Below are 25,014 nucleotides of genomic sequence, written 5' to 3' on the forward strand. Positions count from 1 at the left end.
TTGAGTCTGATTCATTATTCGAGCTATGTAGCTATAACTCATGACTTCTTGAAGTACCTACCTAATTTTTCAGCTTTCATGTTCAAATATTATTGTTGTTGTTCTCGTAAATTTTTCAAATGTGAAGGAATAATCAACTGCCAATTTCTAATTGAAATATAGGTAAGTAGGTAGCATAAAATCCTAGTTCTGTGAGTGGCTAAGATTATAAGTCAATAATTATATCATATTTTTATGTACTACTGATATGGTTAATTAATCTAAACCTATAGGTTTAATCGATATTATTATCCATACATATATGATATATTATGATGGTATACTAATATTATATTTGATTTTATTATAGTGTTATTTGATGAATTTTATGCACAACATTGAATCATACCTACAGAATATAGTTGCGCTTTTTTCAGGTTCATTATTATATGTGGACACAATATTATGCTCATCGAATCGAATGTATTATTGATTATTGTAAGATGAAATAAGTGACAAACCATGGTAATCGTAAAAACTGTTTTGGTGACATAAATAAAAATAAACCATCGTCGTTGCCCAATTGTAGGTGACAATTTCGGAACGGTACAGTCATTTATTATTATGTTCATACTATTAATATATCACATAATTATTATACATAAACTTAACTCCAAACAGATCATCAGCCATCAGCCGCACGACTATAATACCGACGCCGAATTCTTGTTGTGAAACACTACAAGTTTTTGCGGACGTATATTATAATCATTACAATAAGACTCAATTCCCTAAGTATAAATACATTGTAATACTATAGGTACACTTTATTTGCTGAAAATATTATATATCTTTGTTGATAAGAGGACATCGTACTCACATATTGTGTCGTTATACTAACGCTTAATATAATATTAAAGCGAACGTCCAGCAGTTCCAATTTTGTGTTGTATATAAGAGTTATTAATTGACATTGAAATTAATATTATTATTTTAAAGTAAGTTATGACTTTTTTGAAATTGCACAATTCCTGGACCTCTCTCTCTGCTTTCAGTATATTTCTCTATAAGCCATCAGCTGTGATTCAACTATATATATATATGTGAGAAAGACAGCATGGAATTTGCTGACCCCCATTTCCGGCACTCGTCCCAATAAGATTGTGTAGCTCGCACAAGGTTGTGTCGGATCGTCTTCTACAGGCGGGCACCGTATTAAATGTGCACGTTTAATATGCAATCAACCCGTATGAGAATATTATGATTAGGCAAGTATAAGTAAATACATTATAAATATTTAAAATATATAATGCATTATTTGCGGTGGCAGATGCTGCGCTCGGTAGATGCCTAAGACAAACGGGCGATCCCCTTCCACGCCACGTTGAATTCCCTACTCATAATATTATATTACGGGCGGTAGGTCATCTTTCGATAAAAATCTGTCACGAGCAACCAAACAACCATTAATTTTCCTGCTCACGTCAAAGCACGCGGTCCATGTTCAGAAGTGTAGACCGGAATAGCTGACGAACGAACAAGAACTATCCCAAACCCGTGAATCATCAATAGCTTTATTGCAATAATAATTAATTTGCGTTTTAACCTAGTGCGTGTCTTATTATCCGTGCACCGGATATTACAATCGACTTAACTCCCGATGTGTTAATATATTGGTCAGACTCATATCAAGATCGAAGAGGATCGTACCATTATCGATTTACCGCTCCTGCAGCGGTAGTGTCATGCGATCGGACTGGTCGTCGACGGCGCTCTGCATGACATTGGTCGTGACGTTGATTCTTGACAATGCGTGCACGTCGAAAAGAGTGAGTAGGTACTATAATTATAATTGTGGTTTGACATTTGGTCAAGATGTGAAGAATGAAGAAATACCGACATTAGTGTGGTAGTTAAGTCAATTCTAAGTTAAATGCCATCCCTGAAATGCTCTTACTGGATTTAAGATCGAAACTTAAAAAATATAAAAATATAAGACAGCTATTTTTTTTTTCATATTTTTCTCGAAACAACACAAGCGCAAACGGCATAAATGATCCCCGATCGACGTAACTGTTTATCTCTGTATTTTAATAGCATAGATTAGTATATAGTTTTAGTACCGTACAACGACGAGTAGTACAATGGAGTTATATAAAATATATAGTACCTACAGCGAAATTCCTTCTACATTACTGCCAATGCTAGTATCGAACAATATAAATAACTTGTAGCCGTCGAAAATTCATATAACTCAAAATCTGGTTCATTTGGGAATTATATTTTAAGCGCTAAAATAACACCGTTTCTGACAGGCATATACAGATATAAGCTATAACTATGTTTTACAAATGGCAGACTAATCTAGAATAATAGTGTGATATTAACAAAAGTTATCGGTACCTACATGATTATATGGTAGGTATAGAACGTCATGGGGAATGATACTTTCTCTCTCTCTTTTTATTCAAATGTCTTTGCTTTGAAACTTAGAAACATAGAATGTAAATACACAATAACAAAAGTTGTCTTAATCAAATTCAGTTTCAAGTATTTATTTTGTTTTTCAATTGCTACAACATGAATTATAACAATATAAGTCCATAATATAGTATATTTAAGAAATGAAAAAAAAAACATATCCATCCTTTTAAAATATTTAACTCATAGTACAAGTAATAAAGTACCTATGTACCTGTATAACTATTAACTATTAACTATTGGAACCACGATATTAAATACCACGGGATGTCATTCGATTTATTTATATACATGTAATGATCATATTTATTGATTAATATTAAAATTGATTTACTCGTGAGACTCAATAGCTTAATTTCAAGGAGTTCGAGCATTGTCGTAGCAACTCAATCATTACTGTTAGCTGTTATTGTAACTAAGCAATTAAAAATTAAAATTGAATATAATTAATTTTCACACAACTGTAAACTGAACAAACGGTGTATTTGGCATTAGCATTAGCATTTTAAATACAATATTATAATATATGGAAACAAAAATTCAATGGCACCACTTAGCTTTGTAACTGATTATTATTTTCAAATGTCAATGTCAGATTAACTCGTAAAAATGTGATATTTACAAAACAATAGTATATACTTACCCGTTGGCTCTGTTATAGAGGCGGTAACTTTTATTTTTATTTTAATGTGGCACATGATATTATTGTTGCTTCAGTACTTGATTGTGTACATTAAACATTCAGTCTATGGAATAATATTTTATTTTTTTTTTGGTTTGAAATTTTTTAAAAGTTACATTGCATATAGTACCTATTCAAATCAAAGAAAACAATGACATACAAATTCAAAACCATACTCTGAGCAACAAAGATTTTTTTTAATTATTATTTTTAGGGCCCGGATTTCAATGCAAAGTGCATCTTTTTTGGTTGATCATAGACAATGCTTTCCAAGTACATAATTCGTTTCATGTAACGAGTATTTCAAAGCTAAAAATTTTATTCTGCATTTTTAGCATTAATTGGGACATTTTTATAGTTTTAATGCATATTTGTTCAATATATTGCACAAATTTAACGTATTTATTAATATATATTGTAATATTTGTGTTTAGAATGAATAATATTGCTTAAAAACAATCAAAACATATGCGTGTGTCAACATCATAACAGCATCAAGCCAATTTTTCCATTTTTTTTTTTTTAATAAAATAATAAATAATAAATATATTTTAATGATGAATTCCAAATTAAAATACCAATTTTTTTTAGAAAAAATATTATATAAATTAAATTTTTAAGGTTATTTTTGAACTAAACTGTATTTTTCAAAGACATTTTTGGCTATTTTTTAGAGTATAGTTGTATGGTCTTAAGTGCATTTTAATCCGGGCCTTCTTTATTTTTAAACTTGGTGACGCGGGCTTTATAGGGGAGAACATGGTCATATAAAAATTTTCTTATATGCTTTTGTATAAATAATAATAATGCAATTAAAAAAAATAAATAAAAAATAGAAAAATTAAAAAAAAAAAATTTACAGTTTAGTGTTACATGGTGGATATTGACTGAGGATGATTTTTCAGTATTTTGGTGGTTAAATCTGGAAATTTTAAATTGGATCTAACGTAAGGCTAAAATGTCTTCTCTAGAGATAGAAACAACTGTAAAAAGGTCTGGGTACTCCATTCTTAGATAGGTGATCATAACTTCAAAATGTCTGTTTATTTTAAATGGGAATGTACAATTGGTAATATTTTATTCAAATGCATCAAGCTTAGAAGGATGAGATATTCACAGTTGATGCCACTTAAGTATTTATTTATTTTTTATTAGGCTGTCAATATGACTAACGGGGTTGATTTTTGTAAGTAAAGATAGAGGAAACGCATTCTAAGTTGCATTACTGCTCGGTAATTTTCTTGTATTGGAGTATCTAAATGTCCAAAATAGTTTGTTTTTGAAGATAATAAATTCTATTTTAAATGTGTATGCTAATATTTAATGAAATGGTTATATTGTAGATTATGTTGAGAAAGTCTGTAAAAAATGTATTGAGATTTTGGTATAGTATTCGATTCAGCTGGTAAATACTGAACATGGACTAGGTAGTTTGAACAAAAGTAATAAGTTTCAGATAAAACAGCGAATTAAATTATTGGTCTAATATAAAATAATAAAGTAATATAATAAACTTTTGATTTTTTTTTTGTTTTACTTGTATCTCTGCTTAACATAATTTTATACGAGCTTCACCACGGGCGCTTTTCGATACGATTTAGTGATTACATTATATATTATGTACTGTCTAGGAAGTAATTTTTTTTTCAGTAGCGGATCTACAACTATTATTTCACTTTGTACTTTCTTTATACCCAGCCATATCATAGGCCAGTCTGTATAGTATTTACATTTTACTGTAATGATATTGACAGTTATAGCGACGATAATGTGCTATATTACAAATCCATCCATGACCACCGCAAACCATAGTAAATCTTCACTATAAACAATTTAACTCATAATTAATACTCAACAAAAAGAAAAATGCACTGTGTTGAATGAACTTCATTGTTTTCCAATAGATTGGGATGCACAATTATTGATATGCATCATATAACATGTTTAATACTATACTGAAATAGCGCAATTCAATACTACACGCCGACCAATCAATTTTATTGTAAAGTTTTAGCGAGTATTTATTGAAAATAAATAAGTTTCACAGCGTCATGTTCATGTGTAAATAATGATAAAAAAATTATGTATTATGTTTATATTTTGAATTAATTTTTTCACAGCAAAAACGCCAACTGTTCCGTGAGAATGTATTGCCATACTTTGGTGGTAAAATACCAGATTCTGCGTTTCATGCAGATCGATTGGCACTAAATATGCTGAACAAAGAAGGAATATCTGTGCCAGATGGTATTCTATTCGAATCCAGACCCAAAGAATCATTCCACCAAAGTCAACGGAACGATCCAGAACTACTCAACTCTATAGTCAAAATGATCCATACGCCAGACGGCAGGTGAGCAACGGTGCATATCCGTTTTGATAGTATTAACACAGATCTTCCCTATAATTTAGGTGTTATTACGCAAGCACCGTTTATGTCATACCAATAGCTTCGTATATTTATACGATCGTAACATATGAGTATAAGGGGCAAAATAGATACGTCAGTGAAAGATCGAGTAGAGTTGCACAAAATAAAATATTACACAAAATATATTACCGGGTTTCAGCATGAACTAAGACACTATTATCTTAGTTCAAGGAATAACCAATATATAATAATATACTAATATTATAAGGCGAGTAAAATATGAAAATATGAATACAGCATTGGCACCATCTGTTCAGTAAAATCAAATAAAAAAATTCAGAACCATTTTCCCGATCGAAGTCGTGTAATACGAAGCATAAAAATCAGTAACCAAACCAATTTATACAATAAAACTTTAAAATAAAATAAAAGTTTTTCACACATAAAATGTTCATGCGAATAGAAGGAGAAGCACAAAAACCGATGTACGGGCTGTGTATGTGCTAAGAAATGAATAACACTTTAGTTATCATAAATCATAAATTAAAATAATATATGTTAATACACATCAATATATCAATTTTATACATCGTTTGTAGAATTTTAATTTTACAGCGTTCCACACACTATATAAAATGAATAAAATTATAAAATATTAATATTATTATGTACTTCTTCATACAATTATAATATTTTTCCCTAAAACTGGATGCAAATAAATAACAATACTTACCTGACTAATGACGATCAATTGTATTATTTATATTATTTTTGTTGTTTTTAATTAAGGAAAGATTAAATAATTTATAATTTGAAAACTATGCAATAACAAGTGAACCGTTTTAATAAATATTTTAAAATTAGGTTTATACCATCAGAAGGTCAGTATGAGGCTGATAACGAAGTAGAGTCTACGTACAAAATATTTATACCCTCAAATATACAAAAATATCATCTACCGAGGTTTAGGCCGGTACCAGAAGCGTTACAGCTGTCCAGCGTTCAGCATGTATTTGAGAATGGCCGGTTGTCAATCGCACCCATTGTGGGACAAATAGGTGTTCCATTATATCCTATATTACAGGTAAATTATATAAATTAAATATTCAAGTAAATATTTTATTCTAAACCCTATTAAGTTAATAAATCGATATTTACCTAGACACCTAGTAACTACTACTAGGTGGTTCTCATACCTTAACAGGAAAATATATTAATTTCTTGAGTCCTGGTGTGAAGGAAAAATTTACCAATTGAGTCTGCACTTGAAAAAAGTAAAATATAAATACTAACTAGTTTAAAAAACTTAATTATGTACATATATATTTATAACTTACATTTTTTTAACATCGACATAAATAGTATTTTTAACCTTTAATATTTAGTATTTTTTGCTACAGACAATCATAAGTCTATAGGAAGCAGAATTTATTTTATAAGTTTGGTTGAATTCAATATCAATATTAAAACAATGATGTATGTTTTTAAGGTTGTACTGATATTGTAGCATTAAGTGGCACCGTGTCGGTTCCAACTTGACAAGTATCTCTTCCCTAATTAGTCGAAAAACATAAATGCATCCAAAACATACGCATACGTGTTGTTCAATATTTTGATGTGATAATCACTAAAACGATTTAGTTGTCAAATTTAAAATTAGTATGGTCACATATTATACTCATTCCGCCGTGATCGCAGACCAAAAAACGTCATTTGAACACCTGTGTAATCATGATGATGTTAATCCCTTGAAATTTTACATTAGAGATTTAAATATATGTAACAAATTAATGTATTTTATTTTGCAATGAAATGTCTCTACTTTTTGGATATTTTATTAATTATCATCACTTATGACGTTTTGGTAGTGCGGATATTTTTCTCTTTTGATTTTTTTGAAGTGGATTTCACTATTAAACACAACTATAGGTACCTATATATAATAGGTATATTTGTGTTTATGAAATATCATAAAGTTGTCTACTTTATACATTGTAACACAACAAATATGTGATAGTGCCACTCTGTTCAATCATGTGAGACGTTGGCATTTATTAATATCAAAATTAAATAATAGTGAAAAAATAATTACCAACTATTGGATGAGTTTAACATCAAATTAACGATCTGTCTTAAAATATGGATGTCTACTTTTAAATTCTAAAGTATAGATATAATTATGTGGGCCATAGGATGTGAACGTTTGTTCCATATTATATCGCGTAATAATTCCATTATGTTTTTATGTAAAACCACGTAATAAGAGAAAATGAGTAGCAATGATGAGAGTGAGTCTATTAAAAAGTAATATTTCCCATATAATTTAATAGCTGAAAAAAATATCAATCAAACAAATCCATTTTTGTATAGAATGAATTTACATTTTTGAGAAAACTTTACATGCAGTGTATTTACAATATAACATTACATTTACAATAATATTGATATGCTTTTAAGAATCTTGATCACCCAAAAATCCGAACAAGAAGTACAATAATATGAAAATATTATCAGATGACTGTGATATCATGTAAGTAGATATTGGGAACGAAAATACACACCGTACGTGCTCAAAAATGTTTTTGGTATATACCAATATACCTAATACATAGGTTTGTCTATGAACAGGCAATTATTTATTTTTGTTTTGCAACAGTCGCCTATACTGCAATTAATACTAGGTAGGCACCTATCAATTATATAGTATTATTCATAAGCCAAATTTGACCCATATTTTAGCGCACAAAGAATACATTTACGTACGGTTTTTTAATATTCTGAGTTCCCTGTTCGGTAAAAGCTCAGATAAATGCAAAATTTCAAAATGTATAAATAATTTTAATAATAATTTTTAGTCTTTCAGATTTATATAATATATATAGCGGGTATATCGTATATATTATAATATATAATATACTTAATATAATTTATGTATATTTGCATAACGATCCTCTATATAGTGTACGTGCTTAACAAAAATTATTTCAACATGACTGAATGTTATACAGGAATACGGGATATTATTGTTTCAACAAGATAACGCTAATCTCTTACTGCCTTATATATTTATTATTATATACTATTTATTTATTAGTATGCTTTTATACATATACATATATGTATTTTATTTTATTATTCAACTACCTATACTACCAAATTTACAGTAATTCGTAAAAAAATTGCGGAAATAAATACCTGTAAATTTAAATTGAATACTTTTTTACACATTTTTTGTTCACCATAAAAGGAGAAATTAAATTACCTTTTGTAGTTGTTAAAATCTGATTATAATACTAGGAAACTGTAGGTATATCTTACAATAACTACTGAAAAAGCGTTCTATATACGGTTAAAGATTGAAACATAACGTCATTAATAATCAATTTTGTTTTCTACTTCCGTATCTAATTGACAATGTATATTGTGTCTTTAGAATTGGTATAATATGTTGTATACGCACGCATGGGCACTCTTAAAATTTGAACAGGGACACTATTAAGTGGTTTGTTATTATTCTTAACTGTTAACTGTGATATTTTTATGAATGAAACGATTTTTATGAATAAAAATAACTAATACACACGTTTTAAGTACCTCTGGATCTAGTAATTAAAACATTTATCTCTAATCAAAAATGTATCTATATGCAAATAGTATAATATTTATTATATACATATTCTGAAAAAACGTGATACTAACAGATATTTAAAATTTATTTACCTTCTTTTTATTTTAGAATTGGAATTCAGATGATGCCCACCGGCCCTACGTTGAACAGTTCAATCACAATGTCAATCAGATCATAAATGTCCAATCAGACGTTAAAAACGTACATTTGACAAGTTTTGTGTGCGATAGATCAGGAAAAATGTATCCAGATCCAGAAACTCAATGTCAGGTAAACATTTTTATATATTATACACATACATCAACCATATTTTTGTACGCTACGTCATTATCAAAAGAAGTAGCCAAGTAGGTATAATATAATCGTAAATATCTCTAAATATTATCATTGTGTTGTTTTTTTCACAACATTTGACCCAGAAAATCCTCGCCACGTCGTAACGTCTTGAAGGAAACAATTTTAGAAAATGTTTTTAGAAAATCGTCTAAAATCTAGTGTCATCCGAAAAACACGAGATAGTTTTTTCATTCTCAATGTAGTATTGCTTTTAAACATATGAAATGTGTGAAAAATGTAAATCGTTTTACTAGATCAACTAAATTCACTTTCTGATCAAACGAGGTACTGAAGTCGAAAATTGAAGCACTTTTACTGCCCCAAAATGTGATGACAGACACAAAAAAACACACACATCATTGTAAAATCAATACATTTCTCGCTCCGCTCAGAATCTAAAATTTATTAATTAAACGAAAAACACACGTTTCCACTTGAATATTTTATAAAGTAACATTTGACTTTCTATACCATATAAATTCTCTATATTATTCCAAAAAGATTCTACACGTACGATAAATAAATTGGATTAACAATAATATCTTGTAGCGGTAGATGGTCTGTAAATCACAATCTTTGCTTAGATTTTGAATGAATATTTTTTTTTTGTGCTCTATAGATTCAAAAAATACAACTGGATCATATTCCAAAAAAATTATACCAATATACTGTTAGATTTCATGAGTTTCGAAGAATATATTTATATGTTTTTTTCAACTCTTATAAGTGTTATAATACATAGCTCACACTCTCACACATCAATTTAGTTTTAAAATTGGGACTTTTTGTTTATTTAAATGATTAACATTAGTTATAGATGATATTGCTATAATAATATTAGTAGAAAATGTAATATAAAAATCTATCTTCAACTGATTGTGTTCACATTAAAAATATGCCCAAAACTAAAAAGTGAAAAATCAAAAAAAAAAAAAAGAATCAAAGAAATATTATGTTTGTATCATATGTTTCGACTGAAACAACATAAAAAACCAAATGTTTTAACTCAGATGAAGTCATGTAATACAGTTTGGAAATAGCAAGTTAATTTTTAGTGTTTTGTATTATAAAATGTTTCTGATATACAAGGTTGTCAAGTTTATTGATGGTATAATAGAAAGCAAATTAATAAACTATAACTTGAAATAAACCTCAACAATTTAGATTCTGGTTTACTAAAACTGTTGGATACTGAATTGAAATTTATCGTAGTGTTGTTAAACTAGTACAATTTAAAAAAAAATATTAAATATTAATTCATTTTATTTCTAATAAGTATAAAGCTATACAATCTGTCAATATAAATTACCAATGTAATTCAAATACAATAAATTCAAATATTTCAATAGCCTAGAATCTGTAATAATGGTAATATATTGGTCTGGATTATCAACAGAAGTTATAATATGAATATATGATAGTTAAAAGTAGAGTGTTGTAGTACATTAGTGATATGTGAATTCATATTTTAGCACTTCTCTATAAAAAAAATCTAGCACCTAACCCACTGTAATTGTCAAAAATGCAACAGTAACTATCTAAAAGGTATTTAAAAGGATAGGTATCTAAAAGATCACGTCATTATTTTAATGTCCGTCTTTTGATATTATTTGTATAACAAATATAATTATAACTTTTGATATTAAACTCATTACTCAACTATAGATTTTTTTTCTGTATAACATTATTACAATAAGAAAATTCGATATTTACAATTAAGATTAAAATAACACGAGTAACGTGTAGAAGAATAAATCAATTCGTAATACCTCTTTTACTAATTTAATAGGTATCTACACCATTAACGCTTTAGTCTATGTGGTGGGTTTTTTGGGAGGGTCACGGTAGAAAACTATAGTATTTAATGAGTGAGGTAATACTTTTTTTAAACATCCATGGTGTTTTTTAAAATAATATTTCACTTAAATATTTTTTATAATACCCACATGATTACAATTCTTAACACCTTAATATCAATATATAATATATTAAATGGCTTTTATTATATTGTCATTTGTATTTTTAAAAGTTTGAAAGTTTAAAATTTAAATATTCATTTAGTATCCTGAGTTCAACGGCTTAGGATAGGAAATAATAGCAATTAGATTTTATTTATTTACATTGGTTTATAGTTTTTTACGTTGAATGCAAATTAACAAATTATAAACGTCCTTATAAATATAATTTTAAAATTCGCTTATGTTTTCCTTTCACCAGCTAATGTTTGTCATTATGCAAATATAAGTTTGGTTGTAGGTATATATTTTATACAATTTCATTCTATAATTTTTACAAACACAGGTTTATACTCGCTTTCATACGAGAAATGGTTTATAAATTAAGTTATAAAAAAAATGAGTTGATAGGTATTTTATTTTTATTTGTCGGTATTTTTTGTAGCCATATTTATTATTATTTAAAAGTTTTCAACTTCTTTTCATATAATCAATTTTATTTGTGTATAATTTTAAGACATGAGGATAAACCACTATAAGAGTTATAATAGCTGGTAGATAAAAATGTGTTGATTATAAGTATTAACATCGTTGAGATTTAGAGAAATAATTTCATAATTTTCATAGCATTGAGAACTATTGACTTTATAATATTTGTTTACTATTGTCTGTTACTATGTCACCAATGGTATATTTCTATTTTTAATTTTTCTTTTAAAATTAATATTGTTTTGTGTGCATACACTGTCTTCAAATACAAATTATGTGATCATAGATGGGCCTTTACTAGTTCCCAAAAAGGATTTATATAATATCTGCAGCTCCAACAACTCTAAAAGTGTGACTTATGGAAAATGTGCAGTAGATATCTTTTAGATATCCTTTATATAGGAAAAAAGTAAAACGACATTGTTTTTACACTTGTACAGTACCTAAACATATTCTTTTTTGATTGGTCATCATAAAAATAATTTGTGAGAGCCATAAATCAATGGAAAAATGTATGTAAATGTGAATCTTAAAAAAATTGGTCACGGTAAATAAAGTACAACATTCATGATTTTATAACATTATTCGATAATTTAATTTCAGATAACCCTGTCCGGATGTATTTCGCTAAGTTAAACCTATGGTATCGTTGTTTTGGAATACAGCCAATATCTTGAAAATAAATATGATAAAGAGTCTAGGCCATATGTGACTTGATTTTAAGTTGTATAATATTTGTATCCAAAATATTTTTGGCCATATTCCGAATAAATGCAACGTTTAAAACGTTTCCTTCACATTTCAGAAAGTTTTATGATTTATGAATAGGTACGAGTACAAAGCTACTGAAGACCTACGACTTTCCAAATCGACTTTATTGTTTTTGAAAAAAAAAAATCTTTCAGACTCATAGTATGAATGATATTTTTAAATTATTTGTATAAATCTTGAAAAATATTTTATGATTCTATAGTGTTTGTTAATTTTTAGGTATATAGTATTCTCATATATTCAATTTATTTGAGAAAAATTAAAAAAAGATTAACATCGCATATAAACAGGGTTGTATTTATACTTTTAGCGCCCCTGTGCATCATTGCTATCATTTAAAAATCTACTGCCATTTGGTTATTATTATCATGAAAATCACGATGGAAAATTTAAGAAACATAAAATAATGTATGCTTAAAACCATCAATGGGATTTTTTTGTCAACTAACGAGACACGATTATTACTATTGTTCCATATAAAACAAAAAATGCCTATTATAAGAAATTTGCAGGTCTAATATAAGTTATAGGTCCTTTAAAATATAGTGAGCATGAGTTACTTCATTTAGAACATTATAACTTATCCGAATACATAAAATAAATAAAAGCGCGCACACACACACACATATGTTTTAAGATGAATAAAATTACTTGTCACATAGTAAGTGTTTATAATGCAAACTTTTCATAGTGTACGGTGCACCTTATAGACTCTATACTCTATGAACATTTCATATATTGTACCAAAATAATACACATTATAATAATATTACAATATATTATTATTATATACTTCCCAATTAACAGTTGTTATCAAAATGTATCAGTGGCCCTTAGACAAGTACTGCAAGTGTATGAGCTCTCGAAGCGGTTGGATGTACATTTCTGGTGTCCCAGGGAAATGTGTACATTTATAATATAAACTATAACCTATAATAATTGATTTCCATGAATTAAGTGATTAATTATAATGATAATGTTTTTTTAAATTTAAAAAAAATGGATGGTTAGGTAACTTGTTGTGATTTCATGTGCTACCAAAATATCTCTGAGTGCCACTGAAATGTATTGATATATATCAAATGGTGCTAAAATATTAAAATAATTTATATACCTATATTTAACCATGTATTTTTAACACTTATCTTATATATTTATACAGACATACAGCACTTGATAAAATTTATAATTTCAGGTTTTTCACTTATGCCATTTCAATGGATTCAGAGAGACATTCTTTTGTCCACAGGGAACTCGATATAATCCAACGTTACAGGAATGTAGACTTTGGTACTTGACTCCTTGTCTGGATATACGAAGGCCTTTTTATTATTAAGTCAATACAATATGAAAATAATTTATTACAATTATTTTCGATTTTAACGTTCATAGAAGTCTGTGAATAATATTCCTTAATGCATCTATTGTATCACATAATACTATTTTACAAGTAAAATTAATTGAATACGTATTATTTAATTCAAACAAAAATAGATCAAATTATGTGTCTGATGCCACAAATTGTCTTACAAACAATAATACAATTTGCAATTAGTTGTTTGTGTGGTATTGATTACAAATTATATTAATACTATGGTATAATTTATTCTTAAATATAAAATATTTTTGTATATACTATTTCCAGTTTATGGAAGACAAATTATTTATTTATAAATTGTGTTAGTGTGTTATATAAACGAATCAAAATAAATATTTAATTATTAATTTACTATACTACCTATACGCATAACTGATACTACCTATGGAGAGCATAATAATATGTCTAATCAAAATATTATACAAGTAAAAGGAAAATATTCCACATATTTTGTCTATACAGATTAAAGAAATATAAATATAAATATCAAGGAACCTACATCAAATCTGCAATTAGCATGAAAGGTCCTTTCAATATTATCGATATGTATAGTCGAATATTCTTGAATTATATGTATAGTTAAACAAATTATTTATAGAGATAAGCGTTAATATTATATTCAGAAAATTATATTTAGTCTATAACTAGTGTTATAACATGTTTATAACTTGTTGTTTCCTTCACAACATTTGACCCAGAAAATCCACGTCACGTCGTAACGTCTTGAAGGAAAAAATTTTATAAAATGTTTTTATAAAATCGTTTAAATATCTAGTGTCATCCGAAAAACACAAGATAGTTTTTTTACTCTCAATGTAGCATTGCTTTTAAACATATGAAATGTGTGAAAAATGTAAATCGTTTTACTACTTACCCATATAAACTGAAATACAGTGAGCCGTTACTATTCTAAAAGAAATAAAGACATTTTATCAACGATCTTGAGTTGTTCAAAACTAAAAAAAAAAATACGAATAGGAACTGTTATTATTATTACTACTAAATATAAATTCAGTGTTGAATGAATAACTTTTAATGAAATTCTTTTATACAGTAAATTTCATGTAATTCTGCTATATATCTACAGACAAATTAAGAGTATCAAATGTATCAAAGTATATAGATTTTAATAAGTTCAAAAATATATAAATAAAAATGCATTTGAAATAAGGGTAGTTCGTAATTTTTTTCATTTGTTTTAAAAAAAATTTTACTGCATCTCTTAGAATAGAATTCGTTTCAAATTGTAAACTTTTATAACCAAAAATTTGAAATCGAAAATTGTGTAAAAATATTAATACCATGATAAAAAATCGGGTAAGTCGTGGATGTTGCTCTGTTGTACAGTAGGTTACAATTGGGTTAATGTAATGGATGGAATTCAATTTGAATCCAATTATATCATAACATTGCATACGAAAAACGATTCTGAGTGGAGACGGTTTATCTGTCTAGGATATATTATAGATTATTATTACTTATTAAAATATTTGACTTTCAGGTGGACATTTTTTTGATAAAGATAGACGAACTTATAAGGAATCTTGAATTGAATTTTCAAATCTTAGATTTGAAAATGAAAATTTTTATGAACTACTATCTGAAATAATTTGAACATTGCAGTAATTTTTACGTATTTAGTAAAAATTTGAGCTTTAAATGCTAATCAAAAAAAAAAAATAATGCATATGAATTTATTTTTATTTTTCAACTGCTATTGTAACAATATGTCAGGAGCCTTTTATTAAATTTTCAAGCTTTTTTACTTAATAAATAAATTTTTATCGATATTAATTTAAAGGAAACTAATAATTATCGAAAATTGCATATACCTATAAATAGTTCAACTTAAGTCGAAATTTTTTGAAAACCGTATGGTGGATAGAATATACTTATATAAACATTCGGTGAAAATTTCATATATTTATGTTTTACAATTACATCAAAAACCAAAATCGATTTTGTCGAAACTGATTGTGCGTAAAACTTCCCGTTTTTTCCTTAATTTTTAGCTTGTTTATCCCGGTTATTTAGACAAATATTGAGAATTTTTTACTTTTGACCCCCCCCCCCAAAGTACCAACTAGGTTCACTTTATGATCTAACAAGGTACTGAAGTCGAAAATCGAAGCATTTTTACTGCCCCAAAACGTGATGACAAAAAAAACACACATCATTGTAAAGTCAATAAATTCCTCGCTCCGCTCAGAATCTAAAACAAAAACCCTATTACTTGGCTTGCTTTATAGTTTATTTTGAGAATTCCAGAATTGACTAGGTTACTCTAATGTACATGTTACGTTTTAATTTTAGTCAATGTATAAGAAAAACTATTGAAATCGAAGACGGTCTAACATTATTCCTAAAGATATTTTATAATCTACCTATATTACTTGAAGTAATATGGTATAAAAAAACTACTAATAGGTTGAACTAATTTTTGTATAAATTATAAAATTAAAATAATAATATTATTAATCGTAGATTATTATAATTAAGTTATAAATACATTTTCCCAATCGACGTAGAGACATAAAAAGGAGTAAAGGTGTTTGTAAAAATGTTGTAAGTAGGTATCTACTCGTTTAATAGTTATTTAATACGTAGCTTTAAATAATTTTGAAAAAAATGTCAAATTTTAAAAATATTGCGATTGTAAACAATCAAGTACATTTTGTGACTTATTGGCGTAGCGTGATATTCGATATTATTTACACGACGTGAATGAGAATACGCATCAACCCGCTGCCACTACTTCTTGGATGGATGACCACCAAATTCTTAGTGGTAAAATCCTTGCCACACATATATGTGTTGCCAACCTACTGTACAAATGGAACTAACCCCTACAATAGCTTATGGCCATAGTTTCCGAGCTTAAGGCCAAAAAAAAAAAAAGAAATATTGAAAAGTTCCTATTACTTATATCCTTTTTTTAATGACAATAAAATAGAAAAAGTGATTTGAGGATAAATTGTTATTTTTTTTTTTTTTTTAAACTATGAATATCCGATTTTATCAACTTTTTAACATTAAATGATCATAAAAAATAAATGTGGCCTTAAGCTAGTTTTGTTTTCTAGTAAGAACCACTTATAAGAAATCTTTTATTAAATTTTCAAGCATTAAGTATTCAAAATAAAAGGTTATGCATTTCAAACTATAAAAGAACTCGCGATTTTCACGGACTTTAATCAAAGTTCTAACTTCAACGCTCATAAATAATTAACTTAAATTTACAGCAACTTTTTTTAAATTACATTAAAACCAACTTATAAGCTCTTCTACTAGAAAATAAAAAAAATATCATTGTAAATCAATAAATAAAATAGTCAACCATTTAAAATGTTTGTAAGAAGTAAAAACATCAAAACTATTTTGAAGATGATATAAATCCATTAACTACATTTATTGTTCTGCTTAAAATTTAAAAATGTTCATGTTTAATGAAAATTGGCTTAACGGACTAAATATCATATTGTGCACAGGCTATACACAGACGATTGATAAGTAATTATTAATGAACCAACGACGCTATAAATATTAATGATTGCGATAAGTTACCTATAATTTGAATGACAAAATTTCACTCGAAGTTTGTTGGAGAAAAAAGTCACAGATCTCGCTAATAAATTCATCAAATAGAAGAAAACAATAAAACTGGTGTCAAATAAATTATTTATCCACTATAGATATTTGATTTGCATTCTTAAATAATGGCTTTTTGTAAGGGAGATAAACACTGCCAAATGTGATTCATGTTGGGGTGATATTTCATAGAAATCTAGACAAAAGAAATGTGTCGTATTCGAAAAATTAATAAATCCGACCAAGTAATAATCGAACGGCCGTCTGAAATGTACACTAAAGCCACATGTGACAGCAAAATGCCTGGTAACTATACTAATGCTGATAATTTGGCGAGGCATTATTATTATTATGGTTATAAACGATATTTTGATTGTAAATACGTTGTATCGACGTTTGAGTCAATTGGTGCTTAGATGAAGAACTTAGGATTATACTAACAAACTACAGGTTACAGTTATGTGTATAATGTGTATAACATGAGCAGGTATTAGTGGATTTACGAAACAGTTATCGTCACACTCGCAATAGTTCTAGATAACGCTTATTGGGAAGAGCTATGAAGATTAAAAATTTGTCTCCGATTCTAGTACTGACTGAACTAAACATTAAGACAAGACATACAGATTAGACATCTGAAACTTTCGATAACTACTAAAATCTAAAATTATATATTATGTTTAAAAAAAGTCCTGCGGTCCATTGAGACCTTATACAATATAAATACCTACAATGGAAGGATACAATTTGATTTTACTGTTTGATCAAAAATATAGTTAAAGTTATATTTGTATACCTACGAGTAAATGTACCGAACGATTTAATATAAAAAATGTTGTAAAAGATATTTAAATTTATTGACACATGTTTTTCAAAATATCTAATGAAACAAGAACGACACGATTGCAGTTAAGTGTACAATAAAAATACGGCCGGTGTAGCTGAAAAGAATGATGACAAAAAGGGAGACAATAACCAACACAAATAGTATACTTAGCTATACGTACAACGGCGTAGTGATTCACAATATAATTTACATCAAAGAGATTAAGTTTAAATTCTATTATAGTATTGAACATTGATCAAGAATATTGATCGATAATGTACGTCAGACAACAACAACAACAACAACAACAACAATAATAATAATATAAAATGTATTTACTGACAATAATGAGAGGTGAATAATATACTTTTTTCTTTTATAAATATATTAAAAGAGAGACTTACCATTCAATCCACTACTATTAAGAGTGTACTAGAATGTATGAAAATAAATCTGTTAGGAAGAGTCAAATTCAATGCATTATATTTATAGTATGTACATTTATTGTTTCAATAAATTATATTAAATTGTGATCAAATGTATTTGAAGAGAATGTTCGAATAAATTTGAATTGAAATAAAATATGCCATCGCAAAGGTACTGAGAATATTTATTATATTTAAAACCTATAACCTCGCACAGTTGGTTTCTCAGTGTTTTCCAGTTATCAAATTGGAATTTTCTTCAACTATTATATTAGTTGCACAGTTGCACCACTTGCACTGCTCCTCTGTCTATAAAAATAATAAACAAAGTTTGATACTTCAGACTAACTCAATTTTTATTTTTACGAAAACTGTATAAGCATAATGTTTGCAGCGCTTAATATATTTCCTTTATTAACATATTTATTATATTTATTACCTAGAACAATGGAATATAATATACTCTATGCTAAGAACTCTACGTTCAACTCCATTCAACTCTATTTTAGTATTTATTATGAAAGAAATTTACTCAGAATAAACCAATGAACGAATGCTGTTGAGATACCGAATACATTTTAATAAAGTCTTAATAGGTGCATAATTTAATAATTTCAGAAATTAAATAATATTAAATACAGTACCTATACCTTTACTTTTATTCATTTTATGTGTAGGTAGCTCTATAGTAAAATCAAAAATATATCATTCTCATATTCATATACTTACCTATACAGAGTGTCCCACGAAGATTTACCCATTGCGATATTTCACGAAATAATGGAAATATTAAAATTTTTATTTTTTTTTTATTAAGAACTTTCAGTATAACTATTATAGTTCAACAATTACAATATTGATAGATACAGGGATACAATAAGTAATAATTGGTAATTAATAATCATGAGTATATGATATAATGATAAATAAGATAATGATGTCAGATAAGAGTAACAGAACGGAATATTAGTGTATATAGTAACAGAAATAAAATTAAATGTAAATATCATAATCATAATTAATTGATTGTTATTATAGCGGAAAGAAAAGAATTAATTATGGAGGTTAAATCGGATAGGAATTTTGATAGATCTAATTTTAAATTAGAGTTTTGCGGATTAATGTTCGGATTTGAACCCGAAGTAGCAGCCGCATATGATGGGATGGATTGAGAGGGGTCAATGGGAAGGGACTCGGAGGATATGTTTTTTGTAAATGTGATATTTTTTTTTGGAGTTTGAAGACTTTATTTTGTAGCGATTTAGAATGGTTTGATAGAACTGGCACCCCTTGAAACTGGCCGTATGATTTTCGGAACAGTGGACGCATTTAGCATTTAGCAAAAAATATCAAAATCAGGAAATTAATGAAAATATAATTTTAAAACGTCAATATTTTTTTGGAAATAATTAAATAAAAAAATATATTTTTTAACTTCTTTACCAAAACATTAAAATAAATTTAAATATGAAATAATTATAGTTCTTATCTCTGTGAGTCTTATTACAAAACCAGAATTTCGATACCACCATTATTTCGGGAGATATCGTTGCAATGGGTAAATCCTCACGAGACACCCTGTATAGTTATACGGCTATAACTTATATTATGTCAAATTAGACACCCGAGAAATACAAAATTAAAAATTCAGAAAGGTACAAAAACGTGTTTTATAAATTTATTGGAGAACAAAAATACTATCAATGTAGGTGTGTAAAATTATATTCACATTAATATTTATTTCATATTACTATAAATTATAATCATATAGGTACTTCGTACTACGTAGTGGGTAAATAAATTATAAAACAGATAAAACACAATCTAATTTATTGACGTTTACCTACGACTATCATATACAAATATACAATCCTAAGTTTATTTTTTATTTTGTTATTGGTGAAAAGTTTCCTTTTTTTTCTTACAGCACCCTTGATGGAAAGATTGTACCTTCTATAATAATGCATGTATCCAGATTTCCGACCCAAACCAGTTATTTTATTTACAATAATACCCGTACACCCGCCATCAGTCGTGTAGTCCTCAGTTTCTCACATTTTCATTATCTTTATGGAAACGCATTATATTATTAAGTTTAAATGACATAAATAGAATAATATTTTATTAAACTATAAATAGGGTATATTACCAAGGTCATATTACCTATAAACATTAAAAATATATTTATTTTTATTTATTAATTTAATTGTGTCAATACACTGAGTATTTTTACAATGTCATAAATTTACAATATTGATTATTAAAAATATAGAAATGCATGAAGAATTCTGATGAAATGAAACCTAAAATTTGCAATTACTGCAAGAAATTTGTAGATCTAATATTGTATAAAATTAAATTTGGTTTAAGTATTGATTTAATTCATATATTCAGATTATAACGTGTTTTTTTTTTCATTAGCTTACAGTCAGAGACTATTATAGCTCGACAATTAAATAATTTACTTAATATAATATTACATTTTACATTAGATAATTCTAAAAGTAAACTTACATTCCAACAAGAATTATAACGTATTATTCTATTGATTTTGAAACATGTAATAAAATATTAGGTACCATTGTGATAGAATCCAATCATTGTCCGGTTGAATATGTGTTACATAATATCAAATATTATATAGGTACTTCTATGTTTATTATTTTTGCATCGAATAAATCTTAAGATAAGTATGTGTTACTATCAAAATAAATGATAATGTTTTATTCATAACTAGTTCATTAATATTTTAGATCATTTTATATTATTATATTTATGTATTTTTATGCTGTCATACCTAACTACAAGTGCGTTTAAAAATAGTTTAGATTTATAAAAATTACACAAAACATTTTTTTTTATCCCCAGTTTGAAAATTTAAATACAATTGTATGGATTAAAACTTGAGTAAAATAAATTATAATTTTTAAATTTGATTTAATAAAATAATGATATCCATAATTAATTTAAAAAAGGTATAGTTAATAATAACAAGTCATACATAAATTCTATAATCAAACATAACAATAAACCTATAGGAAATCTATAATAAAACAAATGGGCAGAACAGAACACCAAGTTACACGAAATTAAAAGATCTACATACCCCTGGCCGTTCCCGGCAAACATATCCAGGAAACAGGAGATAGCCATTACTCGTCTAAGGATTGGTCATACACACATCACCCACCAACACTTTATAAAGAGAAAAGAACCCCCTGACTGTACATACTGCGGATCTCCTCTTACGGTCAAACACATCCTCACGGAATGCCGAAACCACGACAAAGAAAGAAGAGAACTGAACCGGGAGGACCAGCTCTCCGAAGCAATCAGCCCCGAACAGAGCAACCTCACAACGACCTTGAAATTTTTACATAATACAGGACTACTCAGCAAAATTTAATGCACAATAACACACTGTCTTTTTCTTTATGATCTGTATTGACTGTATCTCTATATGTATGTATATATAAAAATGTTTAACAATGTAATTATGTAAAGTATTTTATATTACTATGATAATCCAATGGCCATAGATGCCGCGGATTTTGTTTTGAACTAATAAAAAAAAAAAAAAACCTATAATATAGTTTTAAAATAATGTGGCGAATTCAAAATATTAGATTTTTGACTTTTGGATATTAGTTATTGTTTTATGGAGAACTAATAATTTATCAAATATATAGGATATTGCATAGGTACAATGTAAATCATGAGACATACAAAAAAAAGAGACGTATTTATAAAGTAAAGTGATCGGGGCCGATTGGCACTTTTTAATATTTTGAATTTTCGTCGTCAAAAAATAATATTTTCGTTATCTATTTTATATATATATAGTTATATGAAATGTTTAAAATTAACTTTTATCATTAAAAAATGTATATTTGTACTTAAAGGATAGCGTGGAGATCAGACCAAAATGATTACTAGCCACACACATTCTTTAAACATCTTTCTATGATTGTTTTTATCATTATTATTAATAAAATACTCACGGTAACGTCTTATACTATTGGAAAACAGTATAAGTGGACTTAGTTCTATGATGATTGATGATTGAGAAGTATATAGGTATTATATTAGTAAGTTTAATACGTGTTTTTGTATACATTTTTATAGTTTATGGTTTGTTTTGTAGGTTCGCTTTTTTTAAATAAAATCGACGATGGCTACGAGTGAGGATATATTGTGATGGAGAAATTCATACAGATAATCAAGAATTTGTTTGTATTTTCTAAATTCGGTGTATATATGGCAATCTATCATTATGAGAACCGTGCCACCATGAGCATATTTGGGAGCGATTAGGCAACCATCATAAGTGTTTTTATAATACATATTATTTGTCCGGAGGAGAAGTATTGGCAACATTGTTCCTTCTCCGGTCCTCGATACCATAGAAAAAAAAAAGAAAAAAATACATATTATTTGATATTTTATAGTATTTATGTATTCTATTAATCGATATTAACTGTCACTTACCTCAAATAATACCTAGAAGCTAGAATATTAAAAATACAGTATCTATACAACAACTATCATATAGGTACATGTATTATTATATTATATATATATATATATATATATATATTTATTTTTTTTATTTTAAATATATTTTTCAATTCTTTTACAAACTTAATTCATTATTATATTATTTTTACATCACTAACTAATTAGTCTGCTAGTTTAAAAAAAATTGTCATGGAGTTTGTTAGTAAAAAATTTAGAAATAAGGAAGTAATTGGTTAAGTATTTCAGGAGTTAAATATTTTCTCGGTAATTTAATCTGCTGCAGGCATTCCTGATAAAAATAATTGTTTTTACATTTCATTTCACTATTGTACTACGAGTATAATACTCATTTTTCTTCCTCTTTGAAGTTTAATTTTTATATTGGTGATTCATGTAAATAGTTCGCTTTAAGATCAAAGTGCACACAAAAATGGTTTAGGACTGTTTTCTCAAGTGCAGGTATAACATATAAATCTTATTAAGTGTTTTTGTATATATATACATCTGGTAAATTTCTTTTTTTTTATTGTACTCAAAACAACTAAGGAACATAAAACAATCAATATTAATTTAATATACTGTATACTATTGTTTGTACAATGTTCCAAGTTCAATTCCAGTATTATAAGTAATTATCGCGCCGATACCAACAAAACATTATCATGTAAATATATTTTACATAATATCATCAATATCTTGCATGGAAAATGGAAATACAAATAATATGATACATTTTGTACAGCCCTAATACCAAATAAAGGCATCTTGGTAAGATGAAGATATTAATTGTATACCGAATAATCCAGATACAGGTGTAAATATATCTCATTATACAATGTAATTGAGTTCAACAGGTGTAAGTAGCATCAGCAGTAGAGTTTAAGATTGCCAAGTTGATACTGACGTTAATTAAGTTAGGTACTTAGGTAATTCGAATTAAGTAAAATATGGTTTTTTTATTATCTATGTAATACACGTTTTTAATGTTTAATTTGTTGTCTTATAATCTATTGAAAAAGGGGTCAATGTTATATTTTGTATTATGTGTCGTTTTATAAAAATATAGTAGTAAATAATTCAAGAATAAATATAATAATAAAAAAGTTATGGCACATCAGTGGCGGTTTTTAGGGGGGGCGTAGGGGGCGCTCGCCCCCCCCCCCCTTGGATTTTTTTTGTGTCAACTGTTATGTTCTGTAAGTTATAATATATATGCATATATATATATAAGTTATATATGCAACTATTATGGAGGGTGGGGGGCACAAAAATTGAAAATAGCCCCCCCCTTGATTTTTTATCAAAACCGCCACTGTGGCACATATGGCTTAACAACAATAATAATATGAATTTTCGAGCTCATCAGTAGTTACATATATGTATTGTACATATATATATATTATTATTATATATATTTTAAATTATAATACCTTAAATCAGCAGCGGTTAAATTATACTAATTAATAGTAATGATTATCCTCTCTATTAAACACATTACTTTCTAAGAATACCTTATCTCCTTAATTGCAGTCCTCACGAAATCATAAATATCTAAACTGTTGTTATTAAATATTCTGTGATTATGTT

General features: G+C 27.4%; 1 protein-coding gene across 1 annotated transcript; it reads left to right on the forward strand.

Annotated features, from left to right (window-relative positions):
* The first annotated feature begins 1,389 nt into the window (after positions 1-1,389).
* LOC107168219 (uncharacterized) lies at positions 1,390-14,298 on the forward strand. The gene is made up of 5 exons (XM_015517549.2): positions 1,390-1,808; positions 5,263-5,495; positions 6,378-6,597; positions 9,250-9,411; positions 13,888-14,298. The coding sequence occupies exons 1-5, from the start codon at positions 1,725-1,727 to the stop codon at positions 14,026-14,028; spliced, it is 840 nt and encodes a 279-aa protein (XP_015373035.2). The 5' UTR covers positions 1,390-1,724; the 3' UTR covers positions 14,029-14,298.
* Positions 14,299-25,014: the final 10,716 nt, after the last annotated feature.

Source organism: Diuraphis noxia, unplaced genomic scaffold, assembly GCF_037042655.1.
Source record: "Diuraphis noxia isolate RWA-SAM2 unplaced genomic scaffold, SU_Dnox_SAM2 contig0003, whole genome shotgun sequence".
NCBI classification, from domain to species: domain Eukaryota; kingdom Metazoa; phylum Arthropoda; class Insecta; order Hemiptera; family Aphididae; genus Diuraphis; species Diuraphis noxia.